The sequence below is a fragment of the Theileria equi genome, assembly GCF_000342415.1.
Source record: "Theileria equi strain WA chromosome 2 map unlocalized gcontig_1105316255037, whole genome shotgun sequence".
NCBI lineage: Eukaryota > Apicomplexa > Aconoidasida > Piroplasmida > Theileriidae > Theileria > Theileria equi.
In genome coordinates, this window is record NW_004668230.1 from 1,596,341 (window position 1) to 1,615,074 (window position 18,734).

An 18,734-nucleotide genomic window follows, 5' to 3' on the forward strand; every position below is an offset into this window, starting at 1 on the left:
GATTCACCCAGACATCTCGGACCTTCCGGGCTTCATGCACCAAATACATGATGTTACAATAATGAAACATAATAACAGCACGAATTTACCTTGTCCAATGGGCATTAATGGCCCCTTTAGGAGCATCTAGCAGAGACACCCTCCGTGGTTGATCGGCGACGTATACACCCGCAGTGGAACGCCATTACCGCATCCAGTGGAACTAATACGTACAAAAGAGCGACAATATGGTATGGAAACCGTAGCCTTGCGCGTTTTGTAGCTAGCCGAGTGCACTCCCCATACAGTGATGGTAGACAAGTGGCCGTTTGCCGGAAAACAGAAAGTTTAGAAGGTGCTTACAGAAGATACGTTCTCTGGATTGATCCCTCTTCTGTAATATACATACACATCGTGCATAAGTAGCGCGAGTTTTTGTATAGACGCACACACTTGTTACACACCGACAATGATCGTCTTGAGGTTTTTTGTCTTTGCCGTGGCTGCTTGCGCCGCATTCAAGCTGCCAGTAGAGTTGGATATCGGAAATATCAACGAGGATCTCTTTGATGTAGAGCCTCTGGATAGCGGAGTAAACTACGACGAGGTCAGAGTTAAGCCAAAGCCAAAGTACATTTTGAGAAGAGTTAGCTACGGAGATGATAACATCTGGGACGAGCAAGGAAAGGACTGCACTGAAGTCCAGATGTTAAAGGGAGGAGATTCCATCGAGGCAGTAAAACTTGTCATCGTCGGTGGAAACGGCCAGACGGAATCCGTCTTTGCAAAGAAAATCGACGGATCCATCGTCATTGTAAGCGAAGAAGACTTCAACACTGCAGTTGAAGAGTGGAAAAAGGGCGCTTCTAGTATTCCAGTAAAACTGGATATTCAACAAAAAGGTGAAAGCAGCATCTTCAAATTAAAGGAGCAGGTTTTGGATGGACTGGACGTCGTCTCCTTTACTCCAAAGGGAAATTACGCCTTTGACTCAGTATTTGATGGAGAAGAGCCCATATGGGAACCATCTGGAAGCGAGACTTCCTCGCTAGTTGCCTTGCGTAAATTTAAGGGTGAGGTTCATTTGCTCTCCCTGGAAACTCAGGGAGAGGCACTTTACTTTGAAAAGGTAAATGGAGAATGGAAGCATGTTGATAAGGGGACTTTTGACGAAGCTTCCAAAAAGCTCAAATCATCCATAGAAACTGTTGAACAACTTGACTTTGATGTAACTCAACCAGCCGACGAGGAGAAATTCCAAGTCACTCACAAGTCCAAGGGAGGGCTCAGGACCGCAACCGCAAACTCAAGGGCAGGCTACCAAGTTACCAAGGTTAAATTTGGTGACTCTGTCATATGGATGGGTTTTGACGGTGAAACTGCTGGCTCTGTTGCAATTGGCTGGCAAGGACCTACAGTAAAATTGGTTTCCATCAAGCTTTTCGCCGATCACACCTTTAAAAAGTTGTTGTATTACAAGAACGTTGATGGTGAGTTCCAGGCAGTTACAAGGGAGGATTTTAATAGCACCGCAAGTGATATCATCAAGGAAAGGGATGCTGATGACTCTACAGATGAGACAGGATCTATCTCTGGCAGCGTATTCTCGTCAATTGTTTCAGAGAAGCAGTCTCCTGATGGAGAAGATATCGACTTAGACATTTCCCAATCCGCCGACTATGATAGAGTCCTTGTTGGTGTTGGACAAGAAAATGATATCAGTTTTTCTGACTTTATGCCAAGGGGCAATTCCACTATATCCAATGTTCATGTTGGCGAAGAACCTGTGTGGAAGGCTGAGAAAAATGAAAGGTGCAAGCATGTTACTGCTTATTACATATCTGAGAAGCCCAAATATCTCAAGTTGTATTTAGTCGGGAAAAAGGATCCTATACTTTATGGAAATTCCAAGGGATCATGGCGTTCATTGTCCAAACGTCAATTTGATTCGCAACTTGCAATTTCTGCCAAAGAAGTTAAGCAGGCAGAAGCTAAGAAACTCCAGGGAGAACAACAAGTGGAGGAAACAGAGGATAAAGCTCCAAAGGGAGCACTCTTTGGATTTAAATTTGGTAAAAGGGAGAGGGAAAGCAAGGAGGAAGAACAAACTACTCCTCTATTTAAACTTGATCTTTCAAATCCAAATGATGCACAAGTCAGGGTTTCTAAATTTATATCGGTTGGATTTGAAACTGTAAGATGCACAGCTCTACCAGGACATGCCATTGGAGAGGTAATTAATGGATTCCAGGCAGTTTGGAATGGTGAGGGTAAAGCTAAATGTACCGAAAGCATTTTGTATTACAAGTATGGAGTCGCAAAGTATCTCATTCTCACCATTGATGGCAAAAAGTATCACTTTATGAAGATGGGTGCTAATATTTCAGCTGTTGAACAGAGTGAATTCGAACTGGCCTTTACCGCTGATGTTCAGACAGATGCTATACTAAAGTCGGAAGTTTATCTTGGAGAGAATGTGGAGTTGTAAGCAAAGTGATACATGCAACTGGAATGCGCTTGTGTACTATACATACATTTTGATTTTGCATAACATTTCATCGTAAAATTGTACGAGTGTTTTAAATTATACTTGTTTAATTTCTACATGCTAGTATATTTTTTAATCTGGTATCGAGGTTTACTGACTCGGTCCTTTTAGCAATGCCCCGCATAGACCCAGTTTTTATTTCGGGCTGGAGGGATTTTATCCACCATGAATATTTTAGTTGGTTGAATTTACAAGTTTTGTAGTATCCTCATCAACTCTTGGCATGTATGGAAATCCCAGGTCACACAATGGCTCCAGTTTATAGTATCATTTAGAGGAGGAATCAAGGTTATCCCTATCACCTTTATACGAGTAAAATATGTCTTCTGGTACACATTGTTGATGTGGAAGGTAGCACCCGGAAGTAACAGCACCTCCTTGGGATATTGAACGAATGAATTCCCAGGTGACAGGTTTCTAGATGAGACTTTGAAATGAATGTACCAATGACTAGTTTGTGGCAAATGTTCATAGGAGAGGGACTAAGTATATGCCAAGAAGAGTCTTTATACAACCCTTTTGGAATATAAAGGTACAAATATCCCGAGTAAGAATGTAAAATGCACCACTAGGGAGTCTTGGTGCCAGTATCTCAGAATGATGCTGGCAAAGCTGCCAGCATGATTTGAAGGAAGAAAGGGAGCGACTGGAACATACGTATACGAGATCCTCACAGGTTAGCCTGATGCACAAGAAGAGAGTTATTCCATTACAGTATCATTTCCGAGAAAGTCTGAATCCTGTTGAAGAATCAGAACTTACAGAAGATGGAAGAGGAGAGACATAAATCGGCATCTTTTACTTGGAATTTGTGGAGTTAAAAAGGTAAAAGAGATTTAAACACGCCAAGAATGGTAATGAGTTTCCTGGGCTGCTACGGGAGCCCTCTCCCGACTTTGACGGTGGTCAGGCTAGACGGACAACATCGGATTCTCAGCTCTAGTACCAGGGAGGTAATATATTAAGTACCGTTTTGCCGCTTTAAAACTCGAACAATCTCCACAAAATATCGGCGCAGTCATACTGTGGAGCCCTGGGTACTTTTCTTCTTCCCCTACTTTGTATCATCGATTTGGATACATTCGCTGCGTAAAATGCAAGCAAAATTTGTAACTAGCATTTATCATGAATGATTATCTACTGTTTATATGGACTGTTGGAGAGTATGGAAGGTGGAGGTCCCTAGTTACCTCCATAGATGTCTCCCGAATAGACAGGATAATTCGATCTTTAAGCATTAGAATTTATAAACATGACGTTAAATACACCAGAAAATCACAAAATAGCTCGTTATATTGTGAATAATAGAACTACATGCTCCTCATTCAAATTGGGTTTGAGTGAGATCACAACTCATTTTCTTCCTCATAATCACGGGGAAGGGTAAATTCTCATTTCCATGCTTTAAAACTTATTTTTATCATTCACATATCTCCCTTGTGTATGTGATTAGTTGCAATATTTGCGTATTATAAACCATTCTTTTGCAGGTGTGCTACCTAGGCATTTGGGGGCTACAATTGAGATCCCCAATTCATTCCATTCTACAAAATCCTCACTAACATTATAGATTCAAGCTTGAATTTCAAAGCCTAGTTGATTCCGGGAAGTATGTTGTAGCAGCTTACCACCGGGCACGTGATGTCTGTAGAAGGTAGGAATTTTAGAAGCCTGTAATTTACTGTAAAATATAAGTTTAAACCTAGAAGAATCGTAGGAGATTGGTATATGTGGGATTTATTCGATCTTCCTGTGATTTAGAACAGGGGCAGTTGCCATTGTACTGCACTAGAATACATTTGAATTACGGCGCTGGAAAGTGTGCATAAAAGGTAGATTGTTTCATACAAACATTTTAAAAACATTCTGCCTGGTCAAATGCCAAAGTTTGAGTTTTACAGATGGAATGTGTACCTTTCATGACTGACTAATGATGGTATCTTTAACAACCTCGTGGCAAACTTTGCATAGAAAAATCCATTTCTTAAACCAGCTCTAATTACGCTTTTACAGTCTCTTTAGAGTAAGAAACGTGGTGGTTTCGTGCTTTATAGTGGTGGATGGATTTGTCTCAATATGGTGTATTCGCATATTGTTTCAGTATAAATGAATATACCAATGTTTTAATTATCTTCCCCATACGAAAGATTAAACTATTTTTAAAAGTTGTTTCTTCGTATTCGGTGGTTTCTTGTCTTTTCATGTTTTGCTTCTTGTAGCCAACTGCAGATAAGTTCCTAATGCAATACCCTTGCCAAGTACCTTTGCTTTCACAAATTACACTGAAAAATTCAGCTATACTCGCTAGAAGGGCCTGTTCTCTCTATTTGTAGTCTCTTGACACATTTCTCAGCCCCTGTGAGATTCTACATTTCAATTTCTTCACATTTAGTTTGCGGATTTGTTTACCTCACCGGAGGAACCATTTGGATATCTGAAAATGAACTATGCAATATTAATAGATCTCTGCATTTTGATATGTATGGTAGCACCGAATTTGGCGGTGTTGTATTTGTGTTGCATTCTCTTCTTCCACGAGACATTTCAGAAAATTGCTATCGGTGAAGATCCTCTCTAATTTTGCAGCTTTGGTTTACTACACAATACTCAAAGATTTAATGCAACCACATTGGACACTGGCAACTTTACACCAAGGTGAATTCACGGTCCATATGTGACTATGTTTACGTAGACTATAAAATTTCATCTTCCCTATTAACTGATGGGGAATAGATTGTATTTTAAGGAATGACAAATATTTGGACTCCCTGAGCCTGCGCAAAGGTTCCGGCTCAGGATCGGATTTTCCGATCAGTCTCGATTTGCAACTTGGTAAAAGATAAGGTAGTTTTCAGCAGTACATAATCGCCCTTTAGCAACATTTTAGAATTGCCCTTGGCACATAATTTCGTAGTTTTATGTATACATTCCTTCGTGCTGTGACACAAATATGTACGCATTTCGCCTGGTACTTGTGCAATAGTAATCCGTATCCTTTGTTTTATTCTAGACTTTAATACCGAATTTAAGCGGGATATTTTGGCTCAGGAATGACTATATGGTAGACCTCGCATACACTATACGACTGGCGCTCCTTGATACAGGGGTAGAGAGTCTCTGTTTCGGGGTTGTAGGCAGTGCTAATGTAGTTTTCCTGGAGGCCTTAAAGTGACCAAATCTCGCACACATTTCACATTAGACGGTTGATATAGCAAGTATAGACCATTAAAAATGGTACTGGATAGCATCTGAAGAGGTTAAATGGAGATTTAGCCAATTAAGCAGAGATGGAGTTCCCGAGAGAGTGTAAGAGAGAGAAAGACAGTTATACTGGACATTTTCGTGAAAAGTGCAACAAGACATGAAATTTCCAACTCACTGGCGGATTTAAATCTCCAGCTTTATGGACAATGGGCGCATATGCCTGGATGTGCATCCAACGGGGTAGATAGGGCGCCCTTTTGTGGGCTGGCGCAGGGTATAAGTTTCCGCAAATCCTAAAGGTATTCGATGGACAAAATGGAATAGACACCTTTTTTAGGTTTTACGAGGTTCCTCCCCTTTGCATTTTTGGTTATTTTTCCCCATACACATTAGGGACTACTCGTGCTACACATTCCGCACCAACAGATCAAATTTGCTTTAACTCCTATCTCTAGTCTTTGAGAATATAGCACGTTTGAGTGCAAGAGTATAGGAGACATTTCCTCGTATAGTTTGTCTGATGTGTAGACTATAGCCTTGGAAAATGACACTGGCTAAAGGACCAATCGTTTTAATTTCCCTCCTGGTTGCTATGGCTTTGGGTGGTTCCTACGTTGTATGGAACATGAAAAGCGGAGGCGCCAAGGAGGTTGCAGCTCCAGCCGCTCAGGGCTCTAGATTTCCAGCCGGATCTCACTCTGGAATTGATGAACCAGAGCCAGAGCCTGTACCAGCTCCATCATTCGGAGATCTGCCAGAGTTGGGTAGACTCCAGTTTCTTGTAAAGGCTGGTGGTTCTGAGTTGGAGACTGTTGTTGCCAAGGCACCAGTTGTTACTGACTTGAAGGGTTTTGAGGGACACACTCATAGGTTGTCTACTCCTGCAGTTTTTGCTGAAGCTGAATCACACGGTCGTCTTCTCGACGGTCTTCCAGCTGAGGCTATTTCTGCTGTTGTAGTTTACTTTTGGGTTGAGACACCACTGTTGTTGAGGTTGGAAGTCGCTGGTACTGAGGGTGCAGCAAAGAAGTTTGTCTACTTTGTGAATGCAGGTGAGCATGGAGCTCCTGCATGGGAATTGTTACCAACTTCCGCTGATGGCGCCGCTTTGACTGATGAAGAACTCAAGGCAAAGCTTGCCGAGATTAATGTCAGATTGGGCAACATAGGTGCAGCCAATGTTTCAAGAGTTCTTGATGCTGATTCTGGTGATAGTTATGTCGTGACGCACGACGGTCGTGATGTTACTGTTAGCTTGGCCAAACAAAGCAATTCATCACTCGGATTTACCCTCCTTTTCCACAGTTTTCCACATCCATCGATACTTGGAAAATTGTTTGATGACAGATCTGGAGTAACCTTCCCCGCTTCTCTTCCTTCTGATCCACTTTTGGGTCTCTCTGTCTACTTGTGGAATGGTGTTCCATTGCTGATTAAGTTGGACTTTTATGATCCATTGATGGTTGACAATGTTTATTATGTATTCAAGGGAAATGTCTGGGAGGTCTTGACAGAGGGTGTGGATACTGCTAAGGTAAATGTCACAAGGAGGTTAACAAATAGAGAAATTGAAGATTTGATCGATAAGCTTAACTTTGACTTGAGTGGATTCGTGAATTTGCATCTTGACAAGAAAGAGAGTTACACTCATTTATCCAAGGCAAATATCACTGTGACAGATGACCCTAAAGATGGTGCGACTGTTTCTGAAATTCCTACTGGTTACAAAAGATTTTCGCACGCTAAGAACCCAGCCGCCTCTGATGGTACTTTTACTGTTGGTAAATATTTTTATGAGGGTACATTGGCGTACGGTTTACCTAAAGTTCCTGTAAAGAAGATAGATGTATTTTTTAAGGACGGGTCAGAATTCCCCCTTTTGATTCAAGCCCTTTTACCTCCCGCAAAAGGGGAAAGTTCTGATAGGACAGTTAATTATCAGAACAATGGTAATGGAGTTTGGTCAGAATTTTCACTCGATTCTGTTGCTGTAAATAAGACCGAAGGAAATGTAACTACTGCCATGAAATTGGAAGCAAAGTTCACTGAATTGAAGAGGGATTTTGGTAATCTTATTTCTCTTAAAATTGATGGGAAAGTTTCTTATGAACTTAACAAAAAACCAGGCTCAGATAATTCTGTAGAATATATTGATGTGGAAATTATTGAGTCTCCGCTAGATTTCTTTGGATTTTCGCCATATGTTCATGTGTTATCACATAAAACAAAGTCCAGTAACCCTGATAAAGTGGTTGTTAATGATACTTCTGTCTTTACTGTCGACAAACTTACCCTCGGTGACCAACAACTTTTTGGTCTTCAAATTGGTAAGGCGTCGAAAATGACAGTTTACTGGTTGAATGACAAGGTCCCCGTACTTGCTGATGTTTATGATAGGGCTACTCATAAGTACTTTGTTCATATGAATGATGGAAATAGATGGGCTTTGCATGGTGTATTCCAAGATGCACTCGACGATCACGCACTTTCTGCACTCCTCTTCACTATTAGAGATAAGATTGGTAATCCAATCGACCTGGATGTGGGATATATTCGTGATAACTTTAAATACCTGACAAATGGAGTTACTGTTAAAGTTGAAAAAACTCTCAAGCAATCTTTGGAAGGATATGATATTTATACACACACTTCATCATCTAATGCTGCTAATCTAAAGGTTGGAAAATTGTTATATCAAAGATCCCTACAATCTATAGATTTATCTGAGTTGCATAATGATTCCGTTCATAAAGTTCACGTCTACTGTAAGAATGATGCTCCGTTGTTGTTGGAATTTGTATCAAAACATTCTTACTTCTTTTTTAACAACTGGGATGGGTCTTGGTCACCGGTAAAGTTTGATGATGCTTTAGGAGATAAGCTAAAAGAGAAGTTAACAGATATAGCTGATAAGGCCTCCAAGGTTACGTTCTTGGATCTATCTAGGGAGGGAGAATACACAGCTCATACGCTCACCATTGCTGTGAAAGAGGTCAATAATAATGGTTTGTCAGGATATAAGAAGTTGACACATACTAAGAAAGAGCCAACTTCTGCTATCTCTGTGAGGAAGTTTGTTGACGGTAATTTTTTGCAACGTGGATTGCCTGTGGGAGTAGAATTTACAGAATTTTCTGTCTTCAAGGATGGAAAAGGTACTCCACTTGTTGTAGAAATTGTAAAACCTGTAGCTGGTGCTGCTGGAGGTAATCCAGCGCCTACTGAACATGTTTATTTTAGGCATGATGGTTTTGGAGTTTGGGTGGAAATCGATAATAAACCTAATAAAGGTTCTGCTGCAGCTGTGAATGTTCTGAAATGGTTATTATCTATTGTGGACAATGATTTGCAGAGGCATTTCGTTTTGGATATTGGTAACTTTAAACCTTATCAGGTTGATAAGCGAAATGTCACTGTAGAATCATCTGAGTTTGATCTTCCTCTTATTGCACCCTTAACTTCATCCACGGCTCCTGCTAAATCAGTCAAAATTACAAAGTGTACTCATAAAGTACCCAAGGGAGATGGTCAGCAAGCCACTTTTGGTACATTTAGATTAGAGAGTTTGGAACACAATAGCTTAGATTTATTTGTTTCTGAACTTCCGTTACCTTATGTTGAATCCGTCACAGCATTCTACAAGAAGGACGTTGATATGATTCCCCTTCTTGTTGAAGTTGTTTCAAGGATAGAAAATGATAAGAAATACCATTATTTTCATGTAAATAAAAGAGGAATATGGGTTAGATATGTTACACTCGATGCAGAGCTTGTTGGTGATTCTTTGAATAAAAAATTGCGCGCCATATCTGAAAGATTAGGAAGATTGGTTACACTGAAAATAGGGACTATCCCCGCTACTAAGGATCAGGCTGTTTATAGTAATGAGGATGCTATGGTAACAATCACAGGGCCAAGATCACCAATTAACGGTATCAAGAAGTATACTCATGAGCCATCACCTAAGACTGCAGCTGAGGATCCTGATGCTGTATTTACTATTGGTAAGATGAAGGTGGGCCAAGATGAAGTTGGTGGTCTTTTCTTTGGCCAGGTAGTTCGTGCCCATGTATATTTCCATGGAGAGGAACCAATACTTGTGGAGGTTTACACTGGATACAAGAGCTTGTATTTTGCCAGAGATGCTCAAGACCAATGGTGGGAAGAAGTTATTACCGATAAGACCTTTAACAAATTTCTTGGAGAGTTTCAAAAGAAATTTGTAGCTGAGCACAAGCCTAAGACTGTTGATGATGCCACCTCAAACCTCAGGGGTGATGAAGCTAAAGATACTGTTAGAGCAGATGCGAGCAGAGAATCTGACAGCAATCAGCAGCTCAATACTCAAACAGGAACTGGACAACCAGCTGGAGCGCCAAATCAGGAAGCTACAAGATCATCTGAAGTATCAACAACGGGTTCTTCAGGTCAACACTCGGCTTCTACTGAGGATTCTTCTGCGGTGCAAACTACTTCAACCGGTGTAGAAGGAGTACCCGGTGTTGTTACACCAGCAGCTGCCGCTGCAGCTAAGGCTGCGTAACTTTAAAAAGGAGTAATGCCACACTTGCATGACTCGCCTAAAGACATAAAATGTAGCAAATGATTGTAAAGTGACATTTGGGAAAATGTGCTTTTGAATTTCACAACATTGCAGCTTTAAGATTTAATTGTATCGAGGGTGCCACTGGGTTAAAACATACCCCTTGGATCTCGTTTTGATCATTAGATACGGAACGGTAGCTTTAATACTTATTTGCTTTCATGTACATGTTCTTTATCCTCACTTTTCATCTAGCCGGTAGTTTGTCCAGAGCCTCTCCATCCTCACTGTGGTCGGATTGTTGCCCGTCGGTAGGAGGAAGAGTCGACTTCAGTACCAATTTCTTGGTGTCTACCATGGAGGTAGATGTAGATCACTCGGCGATTGGTGATAATATTTTCAACTATTTAAAGCAATTGGATGAACGTGTGTGGCATCGTCTATTTTTAAGCAGGGCCTGCCTTCGGGCGATTTTCAGGAGCCTAGGGGAGCTGGAACAGCTGATAATCTTTCGTCTCTTGTATATTCAGCAGGCTGTGAGTGAACGTGCCCTTAAACTATGGATGAGCTCCGACGCAATCGGAGAATTGCGCCAGTCTCTATCAGTTTTGCAGTCCTACAAGATCCTCTACATCTCGGAGACTTCAAAGGACGGAAAACAGCAGTTAAAACTGAATTCAGACTTTAGAGATGGTTTTATCGCACTTTTATCAAACACACCAATCACCTATGACAACGAACTCACGTTTTTGGGTCGCTTTCAGGGAACTTTTGGCGAAGATACACAAAATTTAAAGCCAGAGGAGGTCAAGAAGGAGAACATATCCGACAGTTTCACCCCAAAGAACGTAAACAAGAAGGAATTAGAAACGGACACTATGGGAGCGTCAGACAAGTCAATGGACGTTGGCAACACTTTGGCATCTGGCTCAGACTTTATGGATAACTTGAACGATTCACGTGATTTAGTAGAGAGTGGAGACGTTGACATGGAGAACGCAAACAAGAGTTTGGATTATACACAGAATCAAGTGTCCGTGGATACCCCTAACGATTCTTCGCCCAGAAATCCTGGTGAATCAGTCAAGATATCCAATTTGACTAGTCATGCCAAGAATAAACTCAAGATTTTGGTAGAGTTTCTCGTCACAAAAAAGGCTATAAGAAAGGCTTGTCATATTTACGAACTTACCGAGAATTTGAAAAAGCTAAAGAAGGAAAATCCACAAGGAGAAAATGTCCAAATTCTCGAAAAAAGGATACGCAAGCTGAATAAAAAGTCAAAGGTTGTAAGCCAGGATCTCTTTCAGGTTTGTTTTTCTCTGCCTTTATGTGTGACGTACATTTTGCAGATATTTGAGAGGTTCGGAATGACAAGGTATGTGAAGCCGAATGAAAAATCTGGAGAGGTTAGATATAGTAATAGTACCCCTTTAAACCGCCAAACTCTGAGTTGGTTGCTAAAGGACGTCAAGAGTCAGCTGATTTCCCTTATAGTTGGCTATTTGCAAAACTTGGAGAATGGACTACTCTCACATTTAACGTCTTCTCTTGATAAAGATGGGCAGGAGGATAAATCTTCCATCGAGTGCATAGATGCCGCACTGGAATCTGTCACAGATTCTCTTCTTTTATTGTTGTCTCTCTCCCAGGCACGTCCTGGCGACTCCTTTTCGACAAAATCACTCACAAAATCGCAATTTAGAATACTGAGACTACTTTATGAGCTTGGAATTGTCTATTACAAGAGTATAAAGGGACCATTTTATGTTTTGGACCTTTCTTTTATAGTTGGTAAGTTGGTATACTTTGTAAATTTGTCTCCTTTAGGCCCTAAAAATCTGGTACCTTCAAATTCACCCCTTAGCGTGCACACGAGCATCTCATTTACATCGGAATACCTTCCATCAAAGATTATTGTCCAGAGTAACTTCAAAGTTTACGTTTATACTGTCAACAATTTGCAATTTGACATTTTGAACATTCTCTGTGAAGTGCAGGCCAGGACACCAAATATGGTTGTTGGCGTGCTAACTCGGGAATCAGCTCAACGAGCGTTTAAATCTGGAATTACATCGCATGAGATTATTAGATTTTTTTCATCCACAAATACAAGCACCTTTCCTGAAAATGTTATACGACAGCTTAGAATGTGGGAAGCCGAAAGGAATAGGGTTGAACTTTCGCCAGCCATTTTAATAAAAAGATGGGACAGAGAGTTCCTCCCGGACCTGTTCCAGAGGACCGTAAGATGGGCTCAAAGCAAGCGATATGAGCTTTTCCATACAAAATGGCCCCAAGATCCGCACTCTGAAGAGTATCAGGAATGGCTAAAGGGAGAAATGTACCTTGCATGCAAATCGGAGGCTAAGGAAGAAGTTATAGAAAAGATTAGGCAAATCAGGAATGCAATCGAAAATGCACGTTCAAGGGTTACTTGATCCATTTATAACATACAATTTAAAAAGTAATTATGGTAACCTCATGAATTTTATAAAGTTTTCTAGTTCTGTTTGCCATTCTTCTCTGTCAGCTGTAGTTTTAAACATGAACAAAAAGGCCTCTGAGCGGCAGAGAATTTCCAAATGCTTCAAGTTGTCTGCCTTTGTTTTGACGGTTAGTATCTGCAGCATCTTTTATATGGATGGAATGCACTTACCTTTCCTACGCTGATTTCCCCTATTGGTCCCTTTTCTTTATCTACCTCCTTTCCTTTTATTTTGTACCATTCTATGGTTTTCCCGTCCTTGCTGCATGTTATACACACACGTTCATGGAATATTCCGCTTTTGAGTTTAACTGTTTTCGTTAGAGACTTGTGGAACTCAGATATTCTCTTCATACGAATGTCATTTGCAGTTTCCTAAATGTAAGATGTGAGAATTGTATACTTAATGTAGGTATTATAGTGCTTTAGACTCAATGCAATCTTATAAACGCCAATTTCCTAGAAACCTTAAGAAGATCATTCCAAATTATCAACCGTAAGTACTCCATTGGATCAATCAATCAGTACCCAAGCTAGTATCTAGGGTATCTCCATAGACAGCCATTAAATCTGTCTAACCCAAGGATCTCCTTTATAGCGATTATAGAGTTTCCATCCTCCAAAAAATGTTGCGCCAGCTCCGGCAAGAGTACCAGAGGTAGATCCAAACGCTGTCCATAGTACAGAACCAGCAGCAGCTTCAAGAAGTCCACCAGTAAGAGGTTCCTTTTCACCTTCAGAAGCAGAAGTTTCATTACCAGAAGGAGTAGCAGTAGAAGCAGCTTCAGAAAGAACACCTTGAGGATTATTAGCAGCTATGTCAGATGAGTTACCAGCATCTTGAAGAGTACCTTCAGGAGATTGACCAACGTTTTGTGTTCCAGGAACTTCAGAGCCTTTATCGACAGTTTGAGATCGTGTTTGAGATGCAGTATGTTCACCAGAAGTACCTTTAGTAGTTTCTTCAGTTTCAGTAGTAGTAGGAGCAGGTTCACCTCGCTTATCAACATATCCTCCACTACTCTCTATAGAACCGCTACCAGGAACGGGGGGTGGACCAGCAATAGCACCTTCAAGAGTACCTTGTTCCACTAGAGATGAGGATTCATCAGAACCTTCAGTACGTAATCGCTCTGATGATTGTTCTGGTAATCCACCTTCTACAGGAGGAGATAGAAGAGCAACTTTTCCTTTAGCATTACAAATGGTAACTAGAGCATTAGTAGCAGTAATTCCACAATTATTAGTAGCTAGGGGAGATGGAGCACCATTTTGTCTTTGTCCAGGATTTTCAGAGAGGGGTTCATCTTTAGATTCTCGAGGTCCTGAAACATGGGATGGTTCAGCTCCACTAACAGATTTATCACCAACAAGATGTTCAACCGTAGATCCTTGAAGTCCAGAAGGAGGCGGTGGCTGAGGAGGTTGCTGTTGAGGACAAAGACGTGTTTTCAAGCCTTGACATTCAGTAAACTCTATTAGTGCATTAATAAGTTTGTTATATTTTTCACAATCCATAGTATTATTCAAGTCCACTGGTTTTATGTTATTGAGGTCAGTAGCTTCTTTCCACTGTTCAGTATCTGTAGTACTACTACTACTACTACTACCATTAGCAGGTTTTTTAAACCACCCAGTAATACCTTTGTCTCCGCATTTGACGTAAATTAACACTGGATCCTGTCCGCAGTTTAATGCATAGATACTTTCTGCGCAAGAAATAGGAAATTGGTGCTCACTTAGTTTTATACGTCTTCTATTCTTGGGATCATTATTATCCTGGGCTTTTTTAGGATAGTATTTAATGGCAGCCAATTTGGTCCCACCAGTCTTAACGGATTGTTTGAAGCATTTAATGGAAGTTCGATGCTGTTTACAGGAAACTGTCACAAGAGTAACGGTGATCTTTCGCTGATCGCCATTAGTAATAGGACCATGGCAACGGCAACAATAAGGTTCCGCCCTGTTAGCTATAGCAGAGGATGTATCTCCAGTAAGGTCAATAGTGACCGCATTATAGTTAGAACAGACTAGGTCATCAAGTGTCCTTTCGAGGTCACCATAGATGAATGGAGGTTGAGTACGTCCATTAAGTTCAATCCACTCATTACTACCAGTATCACTCTTTCTATTGGCATAGTACTTGGTTTCATTTGGATTATTCCTTACTACTTTCACTAGCAGGGTTGTCTTAGGTCCACCATTCTCATGCTTCCAGTAATAGGCGGAAACCGAGGTAACATTAGAGATGTTCTTAGGAATTCCTTGAATATGCTCTCCATCATCCTGAACTTCTTTTAGTGTGAATGGTGATCCAGCAGAATCCTCATGTTTGTACTCGTAGAAGTTCGCAGCAGATCCTTGGTCAAGAGGATAGAAAGATCTTTTGACGGTAATGGTAACATTACTACCTCCGGCAGAAGTGCTTGCTTGATATGTAGTATTATTATTATTTGGCTTGTTTTTGAGCTCAATTGTTACTTCTTCCACCATTATTACTAGAATGTATAGACCATGATGCTCAGAGAAAGTCCTTAGACATGGATATTATAGTCACCTCTCATCCAATGATAGTCTGTTTCATCCGGGATAGGCCCGTATTTCAACAGTATTGCCATCCTTTAAAACTCTGAGATCCATGAGTCTCCTATCTACTCCTCATACATAGACATACATTCATCCTCCCTCACAACTAGCTAACCGTCAGAGAGAGTATCCACAGAACAAGATGAATGAGTATCAAAACGGTCATCCGAATTACTTCCATGGATATTCCAGGCTCTTATACTATGTCTAGTCTCCTTCATAGTATCTTCCACAGTAGTAATCCACTAATTTCTCAACTGTGTGCATAAGGAATGGTAAAAATCCACAAGAGTTCATGCATATCCACAATGGCACATCACCATAAAGCAAATACGCACTTGCATTGCTTTTATTAAACTCACCATGATTTCATCTGCATCTGACGATTCGCATGTATCTTCACTTCCTCTCGAGAATGCTCTGGTAAACTTGGCAGAGTAAGTGGGTCTCCTTCTGGATCCTCTTTCAGCTTTCTTGTCCATAACTTCGGATCCGCAGGAATCCTTTTCGGGTATGCTCGCCTATATGGAGTTATAAATGGGTACTTGGACTATGAATGCATACACATTTTAGCATAACACCGTGGTACTAGTAGAAATTGACAAAAGACTGGAGAATAAGAGAAAAGAGCATACCTTGTCCGAGAGTAAATCTTCTTTGAATCCAAAAACGGTATAGTCCAGCTGCCATTTAGACAATTCACGATAGCTCGACTCGGTAGTCTACACATTTTTGTTCATAGAGAGATACAAAGACTTACGTTAAAGATGGAAGGACTGAGGAGCGGTCCTCCTCTGACCCTCACCGCCGTGGCAGTAAAGGAATTCCACATGGTAATTTACGGTAGAATTTAAACCTCTGCTAAACTTTTTGTAATGGCTGCGAGATTCGCCATTCGTTTGCATAGCCACGTACAACGACAGCGCAAGAATGCAGATGCGTGCATACACACTTCAGAACTTTTAGACACGAGCTGTTCACATTTTGTTAACTAGCCGTCGCTACTACATTTTGTTTAACAAGAAATTGCGATTTTTTAAATTTCTAGGCTCCTACTTGATCTACGAGTAGCTTTACGCCTCTCTCGAATCTCCTTTGACCTCCAAATTCCTTTATCTAACTCGCACGCAGATTTATGGTATAGACCCTCGTTAGGTGTATGTGTAAATGTCGTGAGAGCGACTATTGTACCGTCCTTTGGTCATATTCAAAGCCGTCCACCGCTTCCACTTACTCCAGCCAGCTAGGGGCACTCTGTCATGATTAACAACAGAGTAGTTATATATACTTGGTGACTGGGCGAAAAAATTTCCTTCTTGGTACACTACGCCTTGCAAGCGGCAAGTATGTGCCATCCTACAGAGGTGTACCCCGTATAGCCACAGAGATCCAGGATAACACAAGATGATGGCTATACTCCTTAGATAATACCACCTAAGGAGCACATAGCAGTGATCTGGAGGCACAGAAATGCCATTGGAGGCATCCCACATCCGCCCATCGACCGTACGGTTCTACACACTACAAGTTTGTGATTTTCTGGTACGTTAAATCTGATTTTCCAGATTATGTTCCGTTCACTTTGCCGAGTACAAATTTTGGGGATTTGACGTCAAGTTTGCGACTCTAACCTCGCGCTATTAGAATTAGACTTCGGTTACCTCTATTTATCGGCAAAATTTACGGTTTAGTTGGCACACTTTGCAACTCTGGTACAAGAGCCAAAATTTTGGCTGCTATACATCATTTCCCAGAGACCTCTGTAATATACGATAAATGGCTGCTTGGTTCAACAACGTTATAGCCGGGTTGGCCCCTGGCGCTGGCCAAGCAAATAGAGGATGCGGTAAGTTTTGGTGTTCATACACTTTCCTACTTGTTCACTCGTTCATGCAACTATAGGTAACAAGAATTCGGGAGGATGTCACATTTATGCGATTGTAGTTATGCGCCACTTTGCTGATAAGGAGGCTTGCAGATTATCTGCGGAATACGACTTTTCCCCGCTCCCTGGATACCTTGCTAATATATCCAGAGAGGTCACAGATCTTGTATCAAGGTATTTCTTCATCGCTTGACCATCTCATACTTTATAGAACTTGCGCTCAAGAGGCTACACCTGACCAATCAAAGGGTGTAGATATGGAAAATAACATGGGTACCTTTTACGTAAAGGCAACTAATCATAAACCTCCACACCAATTGGTTTTCATTGTTGGTGTAAACAAAGCCTGTACAAAGTACCAGGCCTTGCAATTTTTGCATGAAGCTATTCAGTTGTACAAGGTATTTCTTTACTCTTGCCTAAATGCAATACCTTTTAGCCTGAGGGACAGGTGTTTAGAGATAATGTTGGAGAGGCATTAAAGCACCCCGGGCTCAGGGAGTTGATGATGAAATACAAGGGGAAACGGGATGTTTTGCTTGATGCACAGCACAAGCTTGACGAGGTAATTGAAATGCATGCAAAACACATCTTTTAGACACGAATGATCGTAATGGATACTCTGGACGGTCTCATGAACCGTCAGGAGAACCTGGATGAACTCATCGCAAAGAGTCAGGATATGACACAGAGCACTGCTAGACTCATGAGGTGTGTTTCTCTGTTCATCATTGCCTCGAGCTCGTGTAGTTGTTTCTATACATGCACTTGATGCAATAATGAGCATATCAATGTCTATATTCGTATTGTGTCACCATTACAACTTGTACTGTAGGGATGCCAAACGTAGGAATAGCTGTTGCAATATGATGTAGTAACGCACTTGTAATTTATACACTGTAACACTTGCTTTTATATAAAATGGAGAATAGTAGCCCTAGTGCCTATATAAATGGAATAACCAGGAAGCCGGTGATTGTCAAGCTCAACAACGGCTCAGATTTCAGAGGTATGGCTTGTACTCGTTTATTTTAGACCTTTCTTTTGCATTTATCTGCTATTTTAACGTAAAGTTCGTATATACTATCCTAGTTTTGTGCAATGTCAAATTTATTGCGTGATCTTCGTCTCACGTCGCAAATGTACGATACAAGTTTCTAATTATCATGTTTTTGGTTCAATAAATGACAGAATGGTTGCTTTGCAGGAGCTACTTTTATAGTATTGTCCATTAATCAGCTCTTGTACATGTATATTTCCCATGGAGCTTGAATTTTTCAAGAATGGACTTAATGACTTTTGTAGGCATTTTGGCAAGTCTAGACGAACGTATGAACATCGCCATGGAAAATACCAAAGAGTATCTCGACGGTGAGCTCGTAAAGACATACGGTGATGCATTCATCAGAGGAAATAACGGTACGTTTTACTCGTTACTAAACATGAACACGCAGTTTACTATATAAGTCACGACCATCAAGCGTAATTATTGTACATTTTT

General features: G+C 40.9%; 6 protein-coding genes across 6 annotated transcripts, besides 1 other annotated feature; 5 read left to right on the forward strand and 1 right to left on the reverse strand.

The window, feature by feature from the left end:
• Positions 1-448: 448 nt before the first annotated feature.
• On the forward strand, positions 449-2,467 carry BEWA_042010 (hypothetical protein; the record flags this gene model as incomplete). Its single annotated transcript, XM_004833558.1, has 1 exon — positions 449-2,467. One exon carries the CDS (start codon positions 449-451, stop codon positions 2,465-2,467), a length of 2,019 nt encoding a protein of 672 aa, XP_004833615.1.
• A 3,808-nt stretch (positions 2,468-6,275) lies between these two features.
• Positions 6,276-10,274, forward strand: BEWA_042020 (hypothetical protein; the record flags this gene model as incomplete). The annotated part of the gene is made up of 1 exon (XM_004833559.1): positions 6,276-10,274. The coding sequence occupies one exon, from the start codon at positions 6,276-6,278 to the stop codon at positions 10,272-10,274; it is 3,999 nt and encodes a 1,332-aa protein (XP_004833616.1).
• Positions 10,275-10,630: 356 nt separating this feature from the next.
• BEWA_042030 (conserved hypothetical protein) lies at positions 10,631-12,715 on the forward strand (the record flags this gene model as incomplete). The annotated part of the gene is made up of 3 exons (XM_004833560.1): positions 10,631-11,584; positions 11,627-12,068; positions 12,105-12,715. 3 exons carry the CDS (start codon positions 10,631-10,633, stop codon positions 12,713-12,715), a joined length of 2,007 nt encoding a protein of 668 aa, XP_004833617.1.
• Positions 12,716-12,730: 15 nt separating this feature from the next.
• Positions 12,731-16,225, reverse strand: BEWA_042040 (conserved hypothetical protein). The gene is made up of 5 exons (XM_004833561.1): positions 16,109-16,225; positions 15,984-16,070; positions 15,711-15,869; positions 12,934-13,137; positions 12,731-12,898 (listed from the first exon to the last, which is right to left on the reverse strand). The coding sequence occupies exons 1-5, from the start codon at positions 16,178-16,180 to the stop codon at positions 12,746-12,748; spliced, it is 675 nt and encodes a 224-aa protein (XP_004833618.1). The 5' UTR covers positions 16,181-16,225; the 3' UTR covers positions 12,731-12,745.
• Positions 14,352-14,377: a microsatellite.
• A 641-nt stretch (positions 16,226-16,866) lies between the features above and the next one.
• On the forward strand, positions 16,867-18,150 carry BEWA_042050 (conserved hypothetical protein). Its single transcript, XM_004833562.1, has 6 exons — positions 16,867-17,194; positions 17,251-17,407; positions 17,445-17,634; positions 17,673-17,798; positions 17,832-17,944; positions 18,069-18,150. The coding sequence occupies exons 1-6, from the start codon at positions 17,125-17,127 to the stop codon at positions 18,106-18,108; spliced, it is 696 nt and encodes a 231-aa protein (XP_004833619.1). The 5' UTR covers positions 16,867-17,124; the 3' UTR covers positions 18,109-18,150.
• A 4-nt stretch (positions 18,151-18,154) lies between these two features.
• BEWA_042060 (small nuclear ribonucleoprotein f, putative) lies at positions 18,155-18,699 on the forward strand (the record flags this gene model as incomplete). Its single annotated transcript, XM_004833563.1, has 2 exons — positions 18,155-18,242; positions 18,539-18,699. 2 exons carry the CDS (start codon positions 18,155-18,157, stop codon positions 18,697-18,699), a joined length of 249 nt encoding a protein of 82 aa, XP_004833620.1.
• Positions 18,700-18,734: the final 35 nt, after the last annotated feature.